General features: G+C 34.2%; 1 protein-coding gene across 1 annotated transcript in view; it reads right to left on the minus strand.

The window, feature by feature from the left end:
- Nucleotides 1-520: 520 nt before the first annotated feature.
- The window catches only part of LOC115210232 (nicotinamide phosphoribosyltransferase-like), a 48,955-nt gene continuing 31,527 nt past the window's right edge, over nt 521-17,948 (minus strand). The window contains exons 3-9 of the mRNA XM_036501748.1: nt 16,417-16,545; nt 14,339-14,497; nt 12,782-12,912; nt 10,227-10,455; nt 8,928-9,188; nt 5,459-5,581; nt 521-1,353 (exon numbers count right to left, since the gene is read on the minus strand). Coding sequence (XP_036357641.1) covers nt 1,252-1,353; nt 5,459-5,581; nt 8,928-9,188; nt 10,227-10,455; nt 12,782-12,912; nt 14,339-14,497; nt 16,417-16,545 — 1,134 coding nt within the window. The 3' untranslated portion in view covers nt 521-1,251. The remainder of the gene's footprint in view (nt 1,354-5,458; nt 5,582-8,927; nt 9,189-10,226; nt 10,456-12,781; nt 12,913-14,338; nt 14,498-16,416; nt 16,546-17,948) is intronic.

Genomic DNA, 17,948 nt, shown 5'->3' on the forward strand with positions numbered 1-17,948 from the left:
TATACCTTTACCAAAGGTATTAAAGATATAAGGAAGCAGTTCCAACAAGAAAACAATTTAATTTACTGAGAATTACTCATTCCCACCACAAAAATTTTAAATAATAATTTACTATTGACTAGGCACAAAGATTTTAAATGTTGCAGACCATGAATTTAATTTAATCCTGCCGTCATAAAAGTTAATGTTTACCTAGCTTCAGTTTCAAGTTCCTTACAAAAATTTAAACTCAAAACTGAATGGAGACAAATTTAGATACTGCAATGCATATGAATTAATACCTCCTACATAGGGATTTACAATACTCAAAAGTTTCATTTAAATAATGTCAATTTGAAATCTACTGACATTTTGACTTGAGGTATATTTGTGTTAAATCTTCCCTGTTATCTCAAAAGACAGGAAATATTCATTCTCAATATTTCAGATACATCATCATTTCACACATAATGAAAAATAATAGTTGTTGTCCAGAACCAACAGACTTATAATCAAAGGCGTTTTAGCCAAGACCATCACATTTTTTTTTATTCAGGCAGTGTATCTAAGACTACATTATCCAATGTGTCCTTTTTAAGATGATAGAGTGTGGCTTAAGAGAGATTAGCTGATATTTCTTGCAGATCAAAAGAATATATAGAGGCTATCTTATTAACTCACATGATTACAGTTCTTAGATAAATGATTTATGATACTTTATAAAACTAAATATCAACAACTAACCTCAAACAATTCTTTTTACAATGTAAAATATTCAGGATTTTTGTTTAAAGATATAGGAAAGAAATTATGAGAACAGCACAGCAACAAATACCTCAGCTAATATATTAATATTATAATATAATTCAATCTGTGTAGTCTTTAACAATCATGGTATTTAGAAATTGTAAGAAACAAAATGGTAAGAAAAATTACCCAAAAATACATCCATCAAAAACTGATCTAAGTGATCTATAGCACCAAAAACACTGGTATAACACCTTTACATATTCAGCAAATGTGATTCTATGTTTAAGTAAAATACTTCAACAACAACAGAATGGCAACAACAGACAGAAGTAAATGTATACATACTGAGATTATAGAAGTGCTACTGTAGTATAATCTGGTTATACTCATTGAAATAACAGTAATGATACCATATAACTCTGACTCAAGTGCAGAAACAACAAACCTTCTATGCTGTGGAGATCATGGAGATCAGAAAGAAGCATATTATAATAAATTCTGTCTTTGGTCTTTAAGAAGATTTCATTTATCCTTCAACAAGTCAATCTCAGCTCTCTTACGAATCTCTTCAAAAGTGAAATCTTTCAATAATTTCCCATTTTCAAAGACAGTTACAAGAATGTCCTGTTGTAATAGCAAACAAACAAAAAATTAATAAATAATAAATAAAATTATATAAATTATATAGAAATAGTAATTTTTCTTAAATGAAATAAAACATTACTCTGCCTCATTATACCATGGGCTTCCATGATGATAAAATCACACAACATTATAACAAAACTCTCTAAATCCATAGTTCTCAACCATTTTTTATCTATGGACCCCTTTCATTGCTATTTTATTCTGGTGGACTCCGATAGCCATTCAGTGTTTAAAAACTAGTTTTATAGATACTACTTTCAAAATTCCTATCTTGTTTTTCACACATTACCTTGTGTAGGTTTTCACAAACACTCTCTGAGAGAATGTTTCAGTGACCATAAAGATATTAAACTATGTGTAACATTAGAGAAAGAAACTTAGTTATTTCTTGCTCTAAATATTTAATAATCAAAATTTTTCATGAACCCTTAAAATACAACTGTGGATCCCCAGTTTACTATTTTGCTTGTGTGGACCCTCAAAAATTTTATATGGACCTCGGTTGAGAACCACTGGTTTAAAGGCCCACCTCTGTCTAAAACTCCACCTCTTACACAGAGATTGTACTTCAATGAAAAATGCAGTCATGTAGGTGACTGGAGAGTCACAAATGTTCTTGCTTAGACTGGCCCTTTTGTGCTCCCATGAGCTAGAAAACTATGGAAATGGAGTATTTCATTGTGGCAAGTTTTTTTTAAATTCTTTTACTTGTTTCAGCCATTTGACTGCGGTCATGCTGAAGCTCCACCTCAAAGCGTTTTAGTTGAAAAAATCGACCCCAGAACCTCTTATTTGTTCTATCATTCTCTTTTGCCGAACCGCTAAGTTATGGGGACATAAACAAACCAGCATCAGTTGTCAAGCAATAGCGGTGGGGAGACAAACGCACACACACACACATACACATATGACAGGCTTCTTTCAGTTTCTGTCTACCAAATCCACTCACAAGACTTTGGTCGGCCTGAGGCTATAGTAGAAGACACTTGCCCAAGGTGCCATACAGTGGGACTGAACCTGGAACCACGTGGGTTGGAAGTAAGCTTCTTACCACACAGCCGTGCCTGTGCCTATGTGCACGATGCCCCAATAAAAAATCTGCTGACTGAGGTTTTGATTTTTTTTTTTGTTTATAAAATGAGAAAAAATGTGGGGAGAGGTGGCACAAAAACTGTATAGCAACAGACACTTATGCAATACAAGTGCCACTTTTTTAATGACTAAAGCCATTCAACTGACAACAAGCAGAAAATGATGGTCCATGACTATAAACATCACAGGTTGCCAGCCTCGCCTGGCACCTGTGCTGGTGGCATGTAAAAAGCACCCACTATACTCACGGAGTGGTTGGCATTAGGAAGGGCATCCAGCTGTAGAAACACTGCCAGATCAGACTGGAGCCTGGTGCAGCCTCCTGGCTTCCCAGACCCCGGTCAAACCGTCCAACCCATGCTAGCATGGAAAGCAGACGTTAAAAGATGATGATGATGATGATGTTTCTAATAAGAGAATCTTTCATCCGTAAGCATTTATTTACATACACATATAATTATACAGACATATACCAACATATATATTATAAGATTGATGACTGTCTTAAGTTCATTTGTCTTAGTTAGGTTTCGTTTTTCATACTCCTGGCTGTCTAAAAGTTATCCTACAGACCATGCAAACTAGGCAGGGTTGCTAGTTTAGTCACTGACAGCTCAATCGAGCACAGGTTGTACTAATGGATTCCATAGTCACTAGCAGCATGTCTCTGGTTACCTCTGACATGACATAAGTATATACACACATATACATGCATTCATGTATGCATACATCATTGAAACATATGCACACACATGAACACTTATATATGTACACACACATACAAACATACATACACACATACATACACATGCACACACACATACATTCATACACACACATACAAATATACATCATACACATACATACATACATACACACACATATATACAAACACATACATTCATACACACACATACATACATACACGCACATACACGGACATGCATGCATGTGTACACACACACGCACGCACGCACGCACGCACGCACACACACACACACACACACACACACACACACACACACACACACATACATACATACATACATACATACATACATACATACATACATACATACATGGGCAGGTATGCATAAAATCTAATAATAAAATATATTTACCAAAATTTATTCAGAAGTATTTGCAAACTTCTCACTAATATCTTAATCATTTGAATTTTTTACATATAATTAAGCACTTGGTAAATTTTTTTTTCAAGTTCTATTTTTGAAATTTATGAATTTCCTTCAGAAGACTTGGCAAATTATTCCATTCTCTTATCCATGGTTTTTACTATTGCTGTTTCTGCTGCTAATGCTATTTCTGTTGTTGCTATTATTACCTCTGTCAAAAGATGAGGACCATATTTCTCTGTTCATTGTACCCTATTCCTGTACATAACATCTGTTAAATCTCCCCTCACCCTACATTCTTTTTGTATCACTCAGATGTAGACTCAAGACAGACTTTTATTTCCACTGCTACACTATATAAAGAAAACATTCCCCTGAAGCAGTATCACGACACACATTTCTTCTGATATCTTCACCCTAGTTCTTTTCTTTTATCTTTTCTTTCACATGTTTCAGTCATGGGACAGTGGCCATGCCGGGACAATGCCTTGAAGGGTTCTAGCTAAATGAATTGACTGCAATGCTCATTTCTTTAGGTGTGGTTATTATATCAATCTCTTTTGCCAAACTGCTAAGTTGCAGAGAGAGAGACATAAACAAGCCAACACCAGTTGCCAGGCAATGGTGGGAGACAAGCACAAACGCAAATACACACACATTAATTGATGCATGCCAGCACACAAACACACACACACATACATGCGCGCGCGCACACGCACGTGCGCACACACACACACACACCACACACACACACACATAACTGAAAACCGAGAGGAGAGTGGAGATTTATTCCCATCCAAAACTTTTTTATTAAAAAGTTTTCTGCAGCAACTATAACAATGAACAACATATGTTTCTACCGCAGCAACTGCACATTGCTCCATATGCAATTATACATCCTAGTCACTGCAATTTCATCAAGGGTCCATCACTTACAACATTTTCAAAGTGAACTAATTCAAACAAGCTTCCTGCATTGATATTTAGTTGAAGGTGATAGCAATACTTTTCAAATCGAATTGAACTCTGGTCTTATAATCACCTCTACTGGTATTACAGTTGAATCGTGGTTTTAAAATATCTGTTTTTATTACAATTAATTATAGCAATTTCACATTTTATTGTATGGTGTACATTATTTATTCAGAGGTATTTCACCCATTTTGGGTTTACACCTTCAATCAATATATATATAATGTATACACACACACACACATGTATATATATATATATAAAGATTTTTTTGAGGCCATTGCCAGTACCGCCTGACTAGCCCTTGTGCTGGTGGCACATAAAAGCACCCACTACACTCTCGAAGTGGTTGGCATTAGGAAGGGCATCCAGCAGTAGAAACTCTGCCAGATCAAGATTAGACCCTGGTGCAGCCATCTGGTTCACCAGTCCTCAGTCAAATTGTCCAACCCATGCTAGCATGGAAAGCAGACGTTAAAAATGATGATGATATATATATATATATATATATATATATATATACTTTGATAGGTTTCGGCCATTATTGGCCCAGGCCATGTCTAACTTAATAGCACCACCTGGTATATATATATATATATATATATATATATATATATAATATATATATATATATATAATATATATATATATATATACATATATATATATACATGTGACAAGCTTCTTTCAGTTTGTGTCAACCACATCTACTTACAACCCTTTGGTTGGTCTGGGACCATAGTAGAAGATACTTGCTGGAGGTGCCTCACAGGGGAACTGAATCCAGAACCAAACTATACAGTTGGGAAGCAAACTTCTTACCACCCACCCATACCTGCTAGTTGAGAGTATTAGATTTGGTTTGATAAATTCACCGATGTACTTACTTTATTAGTATCACCCTTTCCTCTTTGAACTGTCACATACTGGTCGTCCTTGAGTTCAAGAGTCAATCGACCTTTTTTGCTTTTCTTCCCAGAATCAGTGATCGGCTGTTTGAAAACAGAAACCTGCAAATGAAAATATTTTTGAAATAATACTTGAAATAATGACCAACAGATAATCTTCAATAAGGGATTTACCAAGTAAATAATTTACAGCTTGGTAAGTAAAAAAATTGAATAAATTCAAAATATCTTTTCCAACAAAAGAAAACATTTCAAAATAAATCTGTAGCTAATATCTCATAATATGCATGTATTTTCATAAAATACCTACTTCAATAAATATATATATATATATATATAGTCACTGAAGAGAAGAATGATAGAGTGGAAATGTGATTTTACATTTTTCACATATATTTAACTCTGAAACGCGTATACAGTTAATCAAAGCCAGGTGGATTCATTATTTTTTTCTCTTTACCTGCATGGGTTATTGAGTATTGCTGTCTGGGAGATTTTCTTATGGTAGTGAAATAGTTAGTTTTAACTGCTATTTCTAAATTTCGGTATGTGGTGAAGCAAATTTTTGCTGAACCCTAATTATAATTATACTCATAATTATAAAATTTTTGTTTAAGTTTATCGATAATGGTTCTTTTAACATACTGAACTACTTGGTACAATTATTAATTATTAATTAATTAATTTTGCCCTTTATTATTATTGATATATATATATATATATATATATATATATATTATATATATATATATATGTGTGTGTGTGTGTGTGTGTGTGTGTGGTGTGTGTGTGTGTGTGTGTGTGTGTGTGTGTGTGTGTGTGTGTGTGTGTGTTGTGTGTGTGTGTGTGAGACCGCGTGTGTATCGTTGGCGATTTTTTCCTCCGTCTTCCCTTCCTTGGATCTTTCCTTTTCTTATCTTTCTGACAAAGAGCTCCACTCGAAACGTTAAATCCTCCTTCTTTCGTTCCTTTCCTGAGCGTCCAATAACACTATACTTGTTCCACATCCTCACATTGTTGTGTTTTCTCTGTGTTTTCATGTTTGGATTAACTATATATATATGCTCATTATTATTATTGCTAAAACAATCCCTCTCTCTCTCTCTCTCCCTCTTCCCCTCCCTCTCTCCTCCACCAGTGGCATCATAATGAAAGGTGGATCTGAAGAGATTGTAGAGATGCTACAGCAGAAGCAAGAAGATGTGTGCCTATTTATAAGAGAAAAGTGAAGATGAGCCTCGGCCAGACTCTTCAAGAGTGAGGAACACAGGTAAAAATTATTCTGAGTATTGCAGTTGATGGAATAGGCATATTGTTGACAGAGAAATTTATAGATAAAGTAATTGAGGTTACCAGAGGGTGCAGTAGAATAATTAAGTTTAGACTGGTCTGTAGACAGAATGGCAGCAGTATTTATCTGTACATATACATCACAATAGATAAAGGCTGGCAGACAAATAGAAGGATTGCTTTTATGCTACCCTCCTGCTGACTGCCTTGATAACAAATAACAATGACTTCATTGCCATGGCTGGTGACTTTAAATCCTTTTGTTACCATTTTCTGTTAAAATACGCTGCCTTTGTTATAATTAATTTTGAATATGATAATGAATTTATTAAAATAGCTTTGTCGTTATTAAATTGGTATTTTTATTTTTTTTACTTGTTTCAGTCATCTGACTGTGGCCATGCTGAAGCACTGCCATATATTTGGAACATAAATTAACATGAAATTTTGATGGACAGTTTTAATTTAGAACACTTTAAAAAGAGAAACAAGGGTGATTTGGGGTAGTTTGTATCAAAAGGATTAATGATGGCTTATCCATGCATGGAGGCTATGGATATGATATAAGGACTAAGAGATCAGGGTTCGTGAAAGTTCTGTGATGTAAATGACCGAACCATCTTCAACTTCAGGTAGCTAGCTAATCTCCTAGTCACTTACCAACCAGGCAAATATTCCAGTCAAATAGAATTCATGCTTATCAGAAAATAGAAAAGACTGGCAGCTAGGAATACTAAGTATTTCCCTTGTGAAGAATCTACCACTTAATATAAACTAGTGATTTGTAGTAAAAGCTCAAAAGACTTAGAGGCGTAAGTTAATCTGGAAAAAGAAGATATGAAACCTGAAAGACTCTGCAACAAGTTGTAGATTCAAAGAAGTAATAAATTGATGTATATGATGATAGGGAGGAGAATATAGAGATTTATAGCAAAGAGTGTTTCTCTGATATAATTTGTTGTGGCTAATGCAATGTTCTAAGATACAGGCCTGGAAAGATACGGGCAAGAGTGTATGAAATGATAGTGGCACACTTAATCTCAGACAACAGAAAGAAAGAGCTATAGGGAATATTACAAGAGAAGAGAATGCATGATAGAGAGAGAGGAGGGACTTGCTCTTAGCACAGCCAACAAAGGGATCAATCACAGATGTTGACAGCTAAATGATGGAAAGCACAATTTAGGGGATTAAGGCAGGGAAAGCAGTTTCTAGCAAAGTAGGTCACATACTAATCATTTATATATAATCAATAGGACATAGACAGGTTCACTAATTTAACGAATATGATTTCACTCAAAATTTTTAGAGTAGCAAACCAGTGCATTTTTAGAAGAATCATCAGAGCATGGAGAATCTAAAAATCAATGTTGTTAATTGCTGTGTTGTGCATGACCGACATATGAGATATTCAAAATGGCAGCCTTAAATACATATCTTGAACAATTTTCGTATCTACCCAATTTCCAAACATAATCCTAAATCTGTAAATCCTAAATTTTCTGGATCAAAGAATTCAATAAATGCCTCAAAATAGAGGCATTTATATCAAAATAGAATTATAGAAAAGCAATTGAAAACAATTGTCTTTATATTTTTGATAAAACCGTATAATACAATACATGTTGCAAGCCCTCTAAAGCACAAAATTTGTCTCAACAAATTCACCTAGCCCATACAAACATGGAAAAGTAAACATCAAAATGGTGATAACAATAATGATATATATATGTATATATATTTGGTTATTTATAAAGTAAAACTATAAGAGTGATAACATTTTCTTTAATCATAGAGTATTTAAATTATAAGACACCTGAGTTAGGAACATTTTTCTTTCTCCAGATACGCTTCATATTATCAAATAATAATAAAAAAAAAGCAATTAATAGTTTACAGCCAAAATAGTGGTTTCAAATTTTGACACAGGGCCAATAATTTCAAGGGAGCTAAACCATTTTTTGTCAGCTTCCACCAGTGCTGAGTACCAATGCTTAGCTGGTACTTGTTTCATTGACCCCAAGAAAGAGGAAAGGCAAAGTTGACCTTTGCAGAACTTAAATTCAGAACGTAAAGACAGATGAAATGTTACTAAGCATTTTGCCAACTCTTGCCTTAATTTAAAGTCAAAATATTATGAAATGTCTTTATACCATACCTCTTTTCCATTGATAACTGCTGAACTGCATTTATAAGCACATTTCTGAGTATCTCTATCAATTTTCTGTAATAAAGCACCTCCACTGCCAAAAGTGACATTATCAATGCTCCATTCATGTCTTTTCAAGTTTCTACCTATTTCTTCCAATGTTTCGTATGATACACCATCGCCTTGAATAACACGGATATAAGGAGGAAGTAACTTATAGCCTTTACTGTTTGTGCTGGTTCCAAATTTACGGCCAAGAATTTCAAGAACCTGAAAATATAAATTATAAAAATAATATTTAAATTCAGTATTAGGTTTGTGGTATTTTTTATTACTTGACTTTTAGATATTTAATGTTAAAGCACCAGTTTTACATGTTATCTTTTGTCATGTCTCCTGTCTTCTTCAATTCATCTGACAAGCAGATAAATGTTAAGAGAGCTTCTACTTAACTGTGATCATGTACTGATGGAAATGTGACATTAATTATATTCAAAGACCATCAAATATATAGACTGTCCAGCGGCAAGTAAAAAGCACCATCCGAACGTGGCCGATGCCAGCGCCGCCTTGACTGGTTTCTGTGCCGGTGGCACGTGACCTGCTGTGCTTGAGGAGACCTATTGAGTCAAGTACATCAACATCAAAATAAATATCAAATGGAAATTATAGTTGTGATACCTGTGCCAGTGGCACGTAAAAAGCACCAACCGATCGTGGCCACTGCAAGCCTCCCCTGGCACCTGTGCCGGCGGCACATAAAAGGCACCCACTACACTCCCGGAGTGGTTGCCCTTAGGAAGGGCATCCATTTGTAGAAACACTGCCAGATCAGACTGGAGCCTGGTGCAGCCTCCTTGCTTCCCAGATCCTGGTCGAACTGTCCAACCCATGCTTGCACGGAAAACGAACATTAAACGATGATGATGATGAATGGCATAAATTCTTTGTTCCTTTCGAAGAGACTTGTACACAATATACACTTTCAGGGTTTCTTAAGTTAGTAAATATAACGAAGTAATTTGATATAATAAAACATTGTAGAAACAGCTTTCTGTTAATTTTAAAGATTTGTCATTGATCGGTAATTTCTAGTGGACATGATCCAGTTTTGTGGATATAATGTAATGGAAACCTTTGTTTCGGTTCAGAAAGAGTGAAATATGTTCTATCTCTACTGTTTATTCAAGTGTTGGGTGCAAACAATGTAATCTGTTTACATAGGTATTGAACACACAAAGAAAACATTATATAAATACTAAACTACAACAATAAGACTAGATAAGAACTTCAGTAAAGTAATCTTACCTTGATTACAACATCTGAGGGATTTCCTGAGTCTGGTCTCACAACTAATCGTGCATTACGTTCTCCTCTTTCAATGATGACGTCTTTTAACTGTTCTCCCCAGAGATTCTCACATGCATTCCAGATATTGTAACTGTCACTAACACATGCAACAATACCTTCTGGAAATTTCTCTAACATATTTCGGAATCCATTCACTTCTCCATCCTTTTGCCAAGTTGTTATAGTGCTTCAAATAATTAAAGAAATAAAGATGTCAATTGACATTTATTTCCCTAATGCAGTTATATTGTTTAAATAGAAAAAAATGAAATTTTATAAAATTACAAAAAAAGAAAAGCATCAAATGTTGAGCAACAGACAAAATACCTTGTACTATTTCATGAGATGCCTTTACAATCTGAGTTCAAATTTATGAAGTTTAACTTAGTCTTTTATCGTTACAGAATTGATTACAGTCAAGTCAAATAGTGGTGCTATACAATTAAGTATACCCCAACCTAAAAGTGTTACACCAAATTTACAGAATTGTGTTATTATTTTGCAGCTTACTGTTGTGTTGTTTTAATGTTCCTCTATTTGTTGTGAAAGAGTTTAAAGTATTAGGAGGTGATTGTAGAGAATATGTGCTATGTGTGTGTTATGCTATAGTATTAGGAGGTGATTGCATAGGATATTTTCTGTGTAGTTTGTTTAATTGTATTAAAATATGTTTGTGTTAGTTATATTGAGGTATTGAGGTTTGATTATTTGTCATAGCTTAGCCAGGAAAGAAAGCAATGTACATGACCTGTGCAGACTTTCCAAGACTGGTGAAATCAATATAGTTTATGTTCAACTTGAATATCTTTTAGTTAACATCTGTCTGAAAAAACACGGGTGGAAGGAAAACACTCAAAGGTTTAGTCTCTAGGAAGGAATGAGTGGGAAATGGGATTAGTGTGAGGACCGACAAGGGATACACAGTGGGGAAGTGAAAAGATAAGAGGTGGCTGGGCCAGTGTGGAGGTGCTGTGCAGTGTAATTTGTGTTGTAATATTTGGAGACAATTGCGAAATGCTTAGCAGTATTTTGTCTGCCGTTACGATCTGAGTTCAAATTCCGCCGAGGTCGATTTTACCTTTCATCCTTTTGGGGTCGATTAAATAAGTACCAGTTATGCTCTGGGGTCGATATAATCGACTTAATCCCTTTGTCTGTCCTTGTTTGTCCTCTCCGTGTTTAGCCCCTTGTGGGCAGTAAAGAAATAAATATTTGGAGACAATTGTGTAGGGTATTGTATGAGTTAGGTAGCAGAAGGTAATTATGCAGAATATGTAGAATATGTACTGTGTAAGTTGTGTTAGTGTATTGAAAGGTAACTGTGTAAAATTATGCAACAGTATTGGAAGTTGACTGTGCAGAATATGTAATAAGTAAGTTATGTTATATTACTGTGAGGTGATTAGGAAGAATGTGTACTCTGTAAAATGTGTTAATGAATTGAAAGTGTTTTCTCTAGAAAGTGAGCTGAGCAATTTTTTTTTTTCTTTTTTGAGGGGAGCAATACAATTGTGAGATAGGGTATAGTGTTTATGTTTTTGTAAATGTTTATTTAGGCACAGTATACCAATTATTATTGGTACCATTTTTATTCTCATAGCTAATCTTGCTTATTTTCATTTTGAAGTCTTTCTGTATAAGTAATGTTTTTATTTCTTTTTCTACAATATTTTAGCTGGAAAGAATAATTTTTAAAAATGTATTTTCTTATTTCGTAATTTGTTTTGATAATCATGTGCAAGAATATGTTATTGTCACATACTGGGTTTGGAACATGCTTAGCATACTTATACCAGTTATTCTCAGTTTCCATATGATAGTGTCTACCTATTGCCTAACTAGCCTAATTAATATAATTTACTTATCAGATCATGTCTGTAGATGTAATTTGTCTTTGCGAAGACTAGGTTGCCAGAAACAATGTGGTTGATTGTTTATGTTGATTACATAATTTATAGTTGACAATAGCCTTCTTTTCTTATCATCCTTGAATTATGTTCTGTGCCTAGCTATTAATATTGTGCAGCCACCATCAGATCTTCCATTTCTATCGTTAGTCCAGAACATTTGAGTCATTGTAAGCTTTTATATTAACTCACATTCTTGCTGTTCAGTCTTGCAGACGAGAGAGAAGCATTTTTCCATTTATTTTCAGTATTATTCTTCATTCTGTTTTGACTTTTTTAAAGTCTTTTTTTTTTGTATGTCTGTGTTATTTGTGTTTTTGTTGAATTTTTACTTTTGTGTTTTGTCTTTAGCTAAACCATTTTTGTCAGTTTCTAGATTGTACTTTATGTCAGTATTAATAGTAAATATTTAGGGTTTTTTATGCCCCTTATTATATGAATCAATTTACTTTTGTTTGTATTTTTGAAGACACCTGATCACATTTTAATTTTCTTTTTCCTATTTGTATCAAGTGTTAAATAATTTTAAATATATAATCTTACAATATTACCATCTCCAGGGTTTGTAATTCTAATTAAAACAACTAAATGTCATATACACTTTACCTATGTTCTGCAGCAGGAATAGAGTATCCAGCAATATCACAGTCATAAAAATTCTTGGCAATTGTTAATGCTGCTATCGTATCAGTCCCTTCAAAATTCACCAGATGGGCGGCACCTCCTATTCCTGCTGACTGAAAGTGAAAGATATTAGCTTTTATTGTTAATTTAACTTTAAAAAATTAGAGAAAAAATAGAAATATGAGATAGAAATATATTTTTAAATGTGGGGAACTAAACAGCCCTTTGTTCCTTTATCAAGTAATCTGGTATTAAATAACATTATCTGTTAAACTGCTATTACTGATGTCTGCCTTATCAGTTCAGATATCTAAGAATATCTACACCTTTCCATGCATGATAGCTCTTTAAGAGGTGTTCTTATGTTAGTTGTTATCAGGATTGCTGCTGAAAAATCTAACCCTATGCCAATTGGAACCAACACATGTTGTTATTACTGTTGTAATTGGTGTTGATTTCATTGTTACCTAGGAGTTTTAGTCAGTTTTGCTCAAGCAGTTCTACATGGGTTTTTCTAGTTAGTTGCCTAACTTGCCAGCTCGGCAGTTAAATATCCCTTGATAATCCCAAGAGAAGTGATCTGCAGTATGAATTAGATTAAAAGCTTGATATTAACAATAGCTTTAAGGAAATACCTCATTTGTCTTTAGCATTAATATGTGAATGTCAAGATATGTTCTCAGTATAATTATATAAATCAATATTAATGACAGAATAGAAAGAAAGAAATATTAAAGATAGAATATTCTACTTAGCCAATCAAAAATATTGGCAATCCCAAGAATATATAAATTGTGTTTCATTGGACATTACTCCATAATCAACTAGACATGTCCAGACATTGTTTTATAAAGCTAGTGGTGAGCACTATAGTTATCTCTAAATTTCATAACTAGGTTACCTTTTCCTTAAAATATTGGAAAAGCTTACTTTTTCTCAGTTATACATTCTACTCATGTAGAATGTATCTCATTGCTCAGTCTCTAGACTAAATAAATTCATTCAATATTTTCTCCTCAGAATACCATTTTTCATAAAATCTTTCTCTGCCTATATTTAATCTGGTCTCTGATCTGATATTATAATTAAGGCTTTAAGCACTGGCTCCACTCATTGAACAAATAAATTTGAACGGTAAACTGGAATTCTAAACCTAAATTAATTAAAAAATTTTTTAAATATGTTTACTAATTCTTCATAACAATCTTTTTGTATCTGACCTTCTTCAGCAGTTGATGAAATCATTTTACTCCAACATCTATAGTCTATGTTGCCTGCAATTACCAAATCCCTATCATCTTTCAGTATTATTTTTCCATGCATTATACATCATGTATTTTCATCACATCTCCCTGTCAGTTCAGTCATTTCATATTAATATCTGAATCAGTATTTCGAATGTCAGTAATATTCTGAAACAAGTGAATTCATACTATCATTCTCGTTAGCATCACTTTGCTCATCTCATGGATGATATTACAGGTTATTTTTAGTTTGAATTAAAGTAGCCAACAAAACTGAAAGCTAGAAAAATCTTACCTCAACGGATGTTGACCCACGGAAACCAAAATCATGCAACATGTAAGACAGACCAGAAAAATCATCTGCTGTCTCCTGCATACATTTAGCGATTAGATCTTTCTGATAGTAAGAGTTTGTAGCTACAGTCATCGGATACCAAACTTGAACTAAGAGTGTCTGGAAAAAAAAGAAGATAAAGTGGTGATGTTAGTGGTGGTGGTGGTGGTGGTAGTGGTGATGGTGGATATAGTGGTAGTAGCAATGATGGATGTAGAGGCAATAATAGTGGGCATAGCTGTCCCATCCAAGAAGATGAGACCAATACTATAATGCTATAGGGAAGGTTTCTAATCAAACCAGTTGTATTCTATGTATGTGAAAACTGCATCAATTAGTTCAGTTTACATGAGGGGAATTACAAGTTAGAAATTAAAGTAGACTGTAAGCTTTTATCAGCTTTCAAATTAATATTAATCTTTTTTTATTTTATTTTATTTATTCTTATTTTTTGTCAGGAGGGAAGGCCATGTCCATGACCATCTACAGAGCTTCCAAAAATTGTGGGAGGGGAAAGAAAACTATTCTCAAACTGGAAACCAGGTGACAGATTAAATTTGGATCAAGGTGAGATTTTAACACAGAGCACAAAGAGGTAGAACTAATACCACAAGACATACACTTCTTCCTATCAACAATTCTGGATTTGGTACTTTTTATCAACCTCAAAAGGATGAAAAGCAGTTGACCTCAGCAGGATGTGAACTTGAGCTAAGAAGGCATTTTATCTGACACTCTAATGACTCTGCCAACTTACCACCAATGAAATCTTATGGATTATTATAGTTAGGTGATAAGCTGGCAGGATCGTTAGCACGCCGGGCGAAATGCTTAGCGGTATTTTGTCTGTCCTTACATTCTGAGTTCAAATTCTGCTGAGATCAACTTTGTTTTTCATCCTTTTGGGGTCGATAAATTAAGTACCAGTTGCATACTGGGGTTGATCTAATTGACTGGTCCCACTCTCCAAAAATTTCAGGCCTTGTGCCTAGAGTGGAAAAGATTGTTGTTGTTGTTGTTGTTAATTTTTTAAGGCAGTGAGCAGGCAGAATCGTTAGCATGCTGGATGAAATGCTGACAGTATTTTGCCTGTTGCTCTATTCTGAGTTCAAACTCTGCTAAGGTCAACTTTACCTTTCAGGGTCAATAAAATAAGTACCAATTGAACACTGGGGTTGATGCAATTGACTCATCACCTCCCCACAAAAAATTGCTGCCCTTGTGGCAAAATTTGAAACCATTATTACCTCCACCATAGCGACGGTGGAAGTATTGTTTTCAGTCTTGTTTGTTTGTTTAACCGTGGACAAAATATTTCAAGAACTGCTGGATGGATTTGGATGAAACTTTCAGGGATATTTGGCTCGTGACCGACACAAACTGATTAGATTTTGGGATTAATCTGGTACCGGTCAAGGATTCTTGATTATTTTTCTGGTTTTTTTTTTTACTTAATTTTTGAGAGCGGTTGGGTTCAGTTTTAGTATTCTTGTTTGTGAGAGCAGTCGATTTTATTTCAGATATTCTCAATTTAAAAATCATCTCCAGCTAATTGTTGAGAGGATGTTGGCGTTGTCTTGGCAGATGTTTGCACTCTCTAAGTGTTGCTGCTGCTGCTGCTGCTGCTGCTGTTGCTGTTGTTGTTGTTGTTGTTTATTTATTTATTTATATTACTTCTCCGAGCTCTTTATCTTACTTGCTCAGGTTAATTCTGTGAGAGCTGACTGTAAACCTGTTGTCAAAGGTCTCACAAGATCTCACAAAGTCTCTCAGAATTTCTTTCCATGAATTATAAGACTTGGTAAGTGTCATGGAAGATACTCAACACCCAAGTACCAATCTCAAAATCCTCACTGCCCTCAATAGAACAGTTTTTTGAGCATGCTCTAAACCTCATGCCAATTCCAATTTCTCTGATCATTATAATCATTATCATTAATGGTACCATACAACTTCAACATACCTGCAAAATTAAAGAAGAAAATAAAAGCTTTCTATAGAAGCATTCAACTTTGAAAAGAAGGAAAATAACTGATTACCTCGAAATAGTTTGTAAGCCAGAAGCATTTTGGGTCAGTATTTTCAACAGTAAACAATACATTCTTGTAAGGAATTATAGTTCCTTCTGGGACAGCCTTGATTCGTAATGGCAGGTGACCATCATGTTCCTAACGTACCAAAACAGGAAATAAGTATGAGTATTCATATTTAAAAAGTCACGATAATTAAGAATACAACAAAATTTATTTCTCACATCATGATTGTCTTAATAATTACCATAATCACCACCATTGCCATCATTGTTGATACCATTGTCACTGTGGCTGCTATCATCATCATCATTGTCATCATTATTTTCATCATTTTACACTTCAGTTTTTCAAGTTGTCTCCCACAAATACCGCCCTTTGTTAATTCAATTGCATTCTCAAAATCACTTTCACAAAGTCTCAATGTCCAGTTTGCAACAGATTAAACTTGTCATTCATCTCTAATTATTACTTTACTCAGATTGCATAACCCCACTTTCCAGACTACATGTTATCCTACTTTTTACATAGGCACCATGTAATCTAACATTTATAAAGAGACAGAAAAATCCCTTTGTGCTGAGGCAGTTAGATGAGATGAGTCTCTAACCTTTCCTTTCACATCTTAAACATTACGAAGTCACTAAAGCTGTCTGTAGAAGTGGTTAACTTATCTTCTTCTGTTAGGGAATCATCAAACCCATAGACCTTAGTTCTTGCATTCTTGTACTGGTTATAACACAAACATGTGACAGATTTCATATTTTGCTTCCCTATTGGTTCACTACACAATAAAGCTCTCATTTAAATTGGTTTATGGCCAATATTTTATGGTAAGAAGAAAAGCCCATTGTTATTTACTTCAATGTATTACTAGTACTTATACTATTGACAATAAAAGGATGGAAAGTAAAGTTGATTTAAGTAGATTTGAAAGCAGAAATATGGGGTGTCAATGTGTCAAGTCAATACCATAATGTATCTGCTTTGTGACTTACCCATTTGTATTATTACCTACTAGGTAATATTATGCAAAGTAAAAATGTAGTTAAACATTAAAGTGATAACTGGGGGATAATGCAGAGTTTTAGTGTTTATCAACAACACTTATCCCTTTAGAATTTAAACTGGCCATGTCTGACCTATATATTATACCTTTTTTAATGTTCAAACTAGCCAGATCCAGCCACTCATTCTTACTTAAGCCTTTTGATACCAGCGCGGCTGAAACCTCCTCTGGCTTAGTAGTATAAATGTCTTGTTTACAAAAGTTCTGAATTAAAATCTTCCACAAAACATTAGTCACAATTTATGTTCCTAACACTAGCTTCATGATAAGTTGTATTACTAAATTCTTTGTTATATCTAAAATTAATTGAAAGAAATACAGAGCCTCACAACAGAAATATGGTAACAAAAGGGTTATCAATGTCATTCTAAAAATAAACAATCCTATCATTACAATATCAGTTTGACAGGTGCTTTTTGTAACACGGCACTGGCACAAGTGCTTTTAATGTGACATCAGCAAAGGTGCTTTA

Source organism: Octopus sinensis, linkage group LG4 (genome assembly GCF_006345805.1).
Source record: "Octopus sinensis linkage group LG4, ASM634580v1, whole genome shotgun sequence".
Classification (NCBI taxonomy): Eukaryota; Metazoa; Mollusca; class Cephalopoda; order Octopoda; family Octopodidae; genus Octopus; species Octopus sinensis.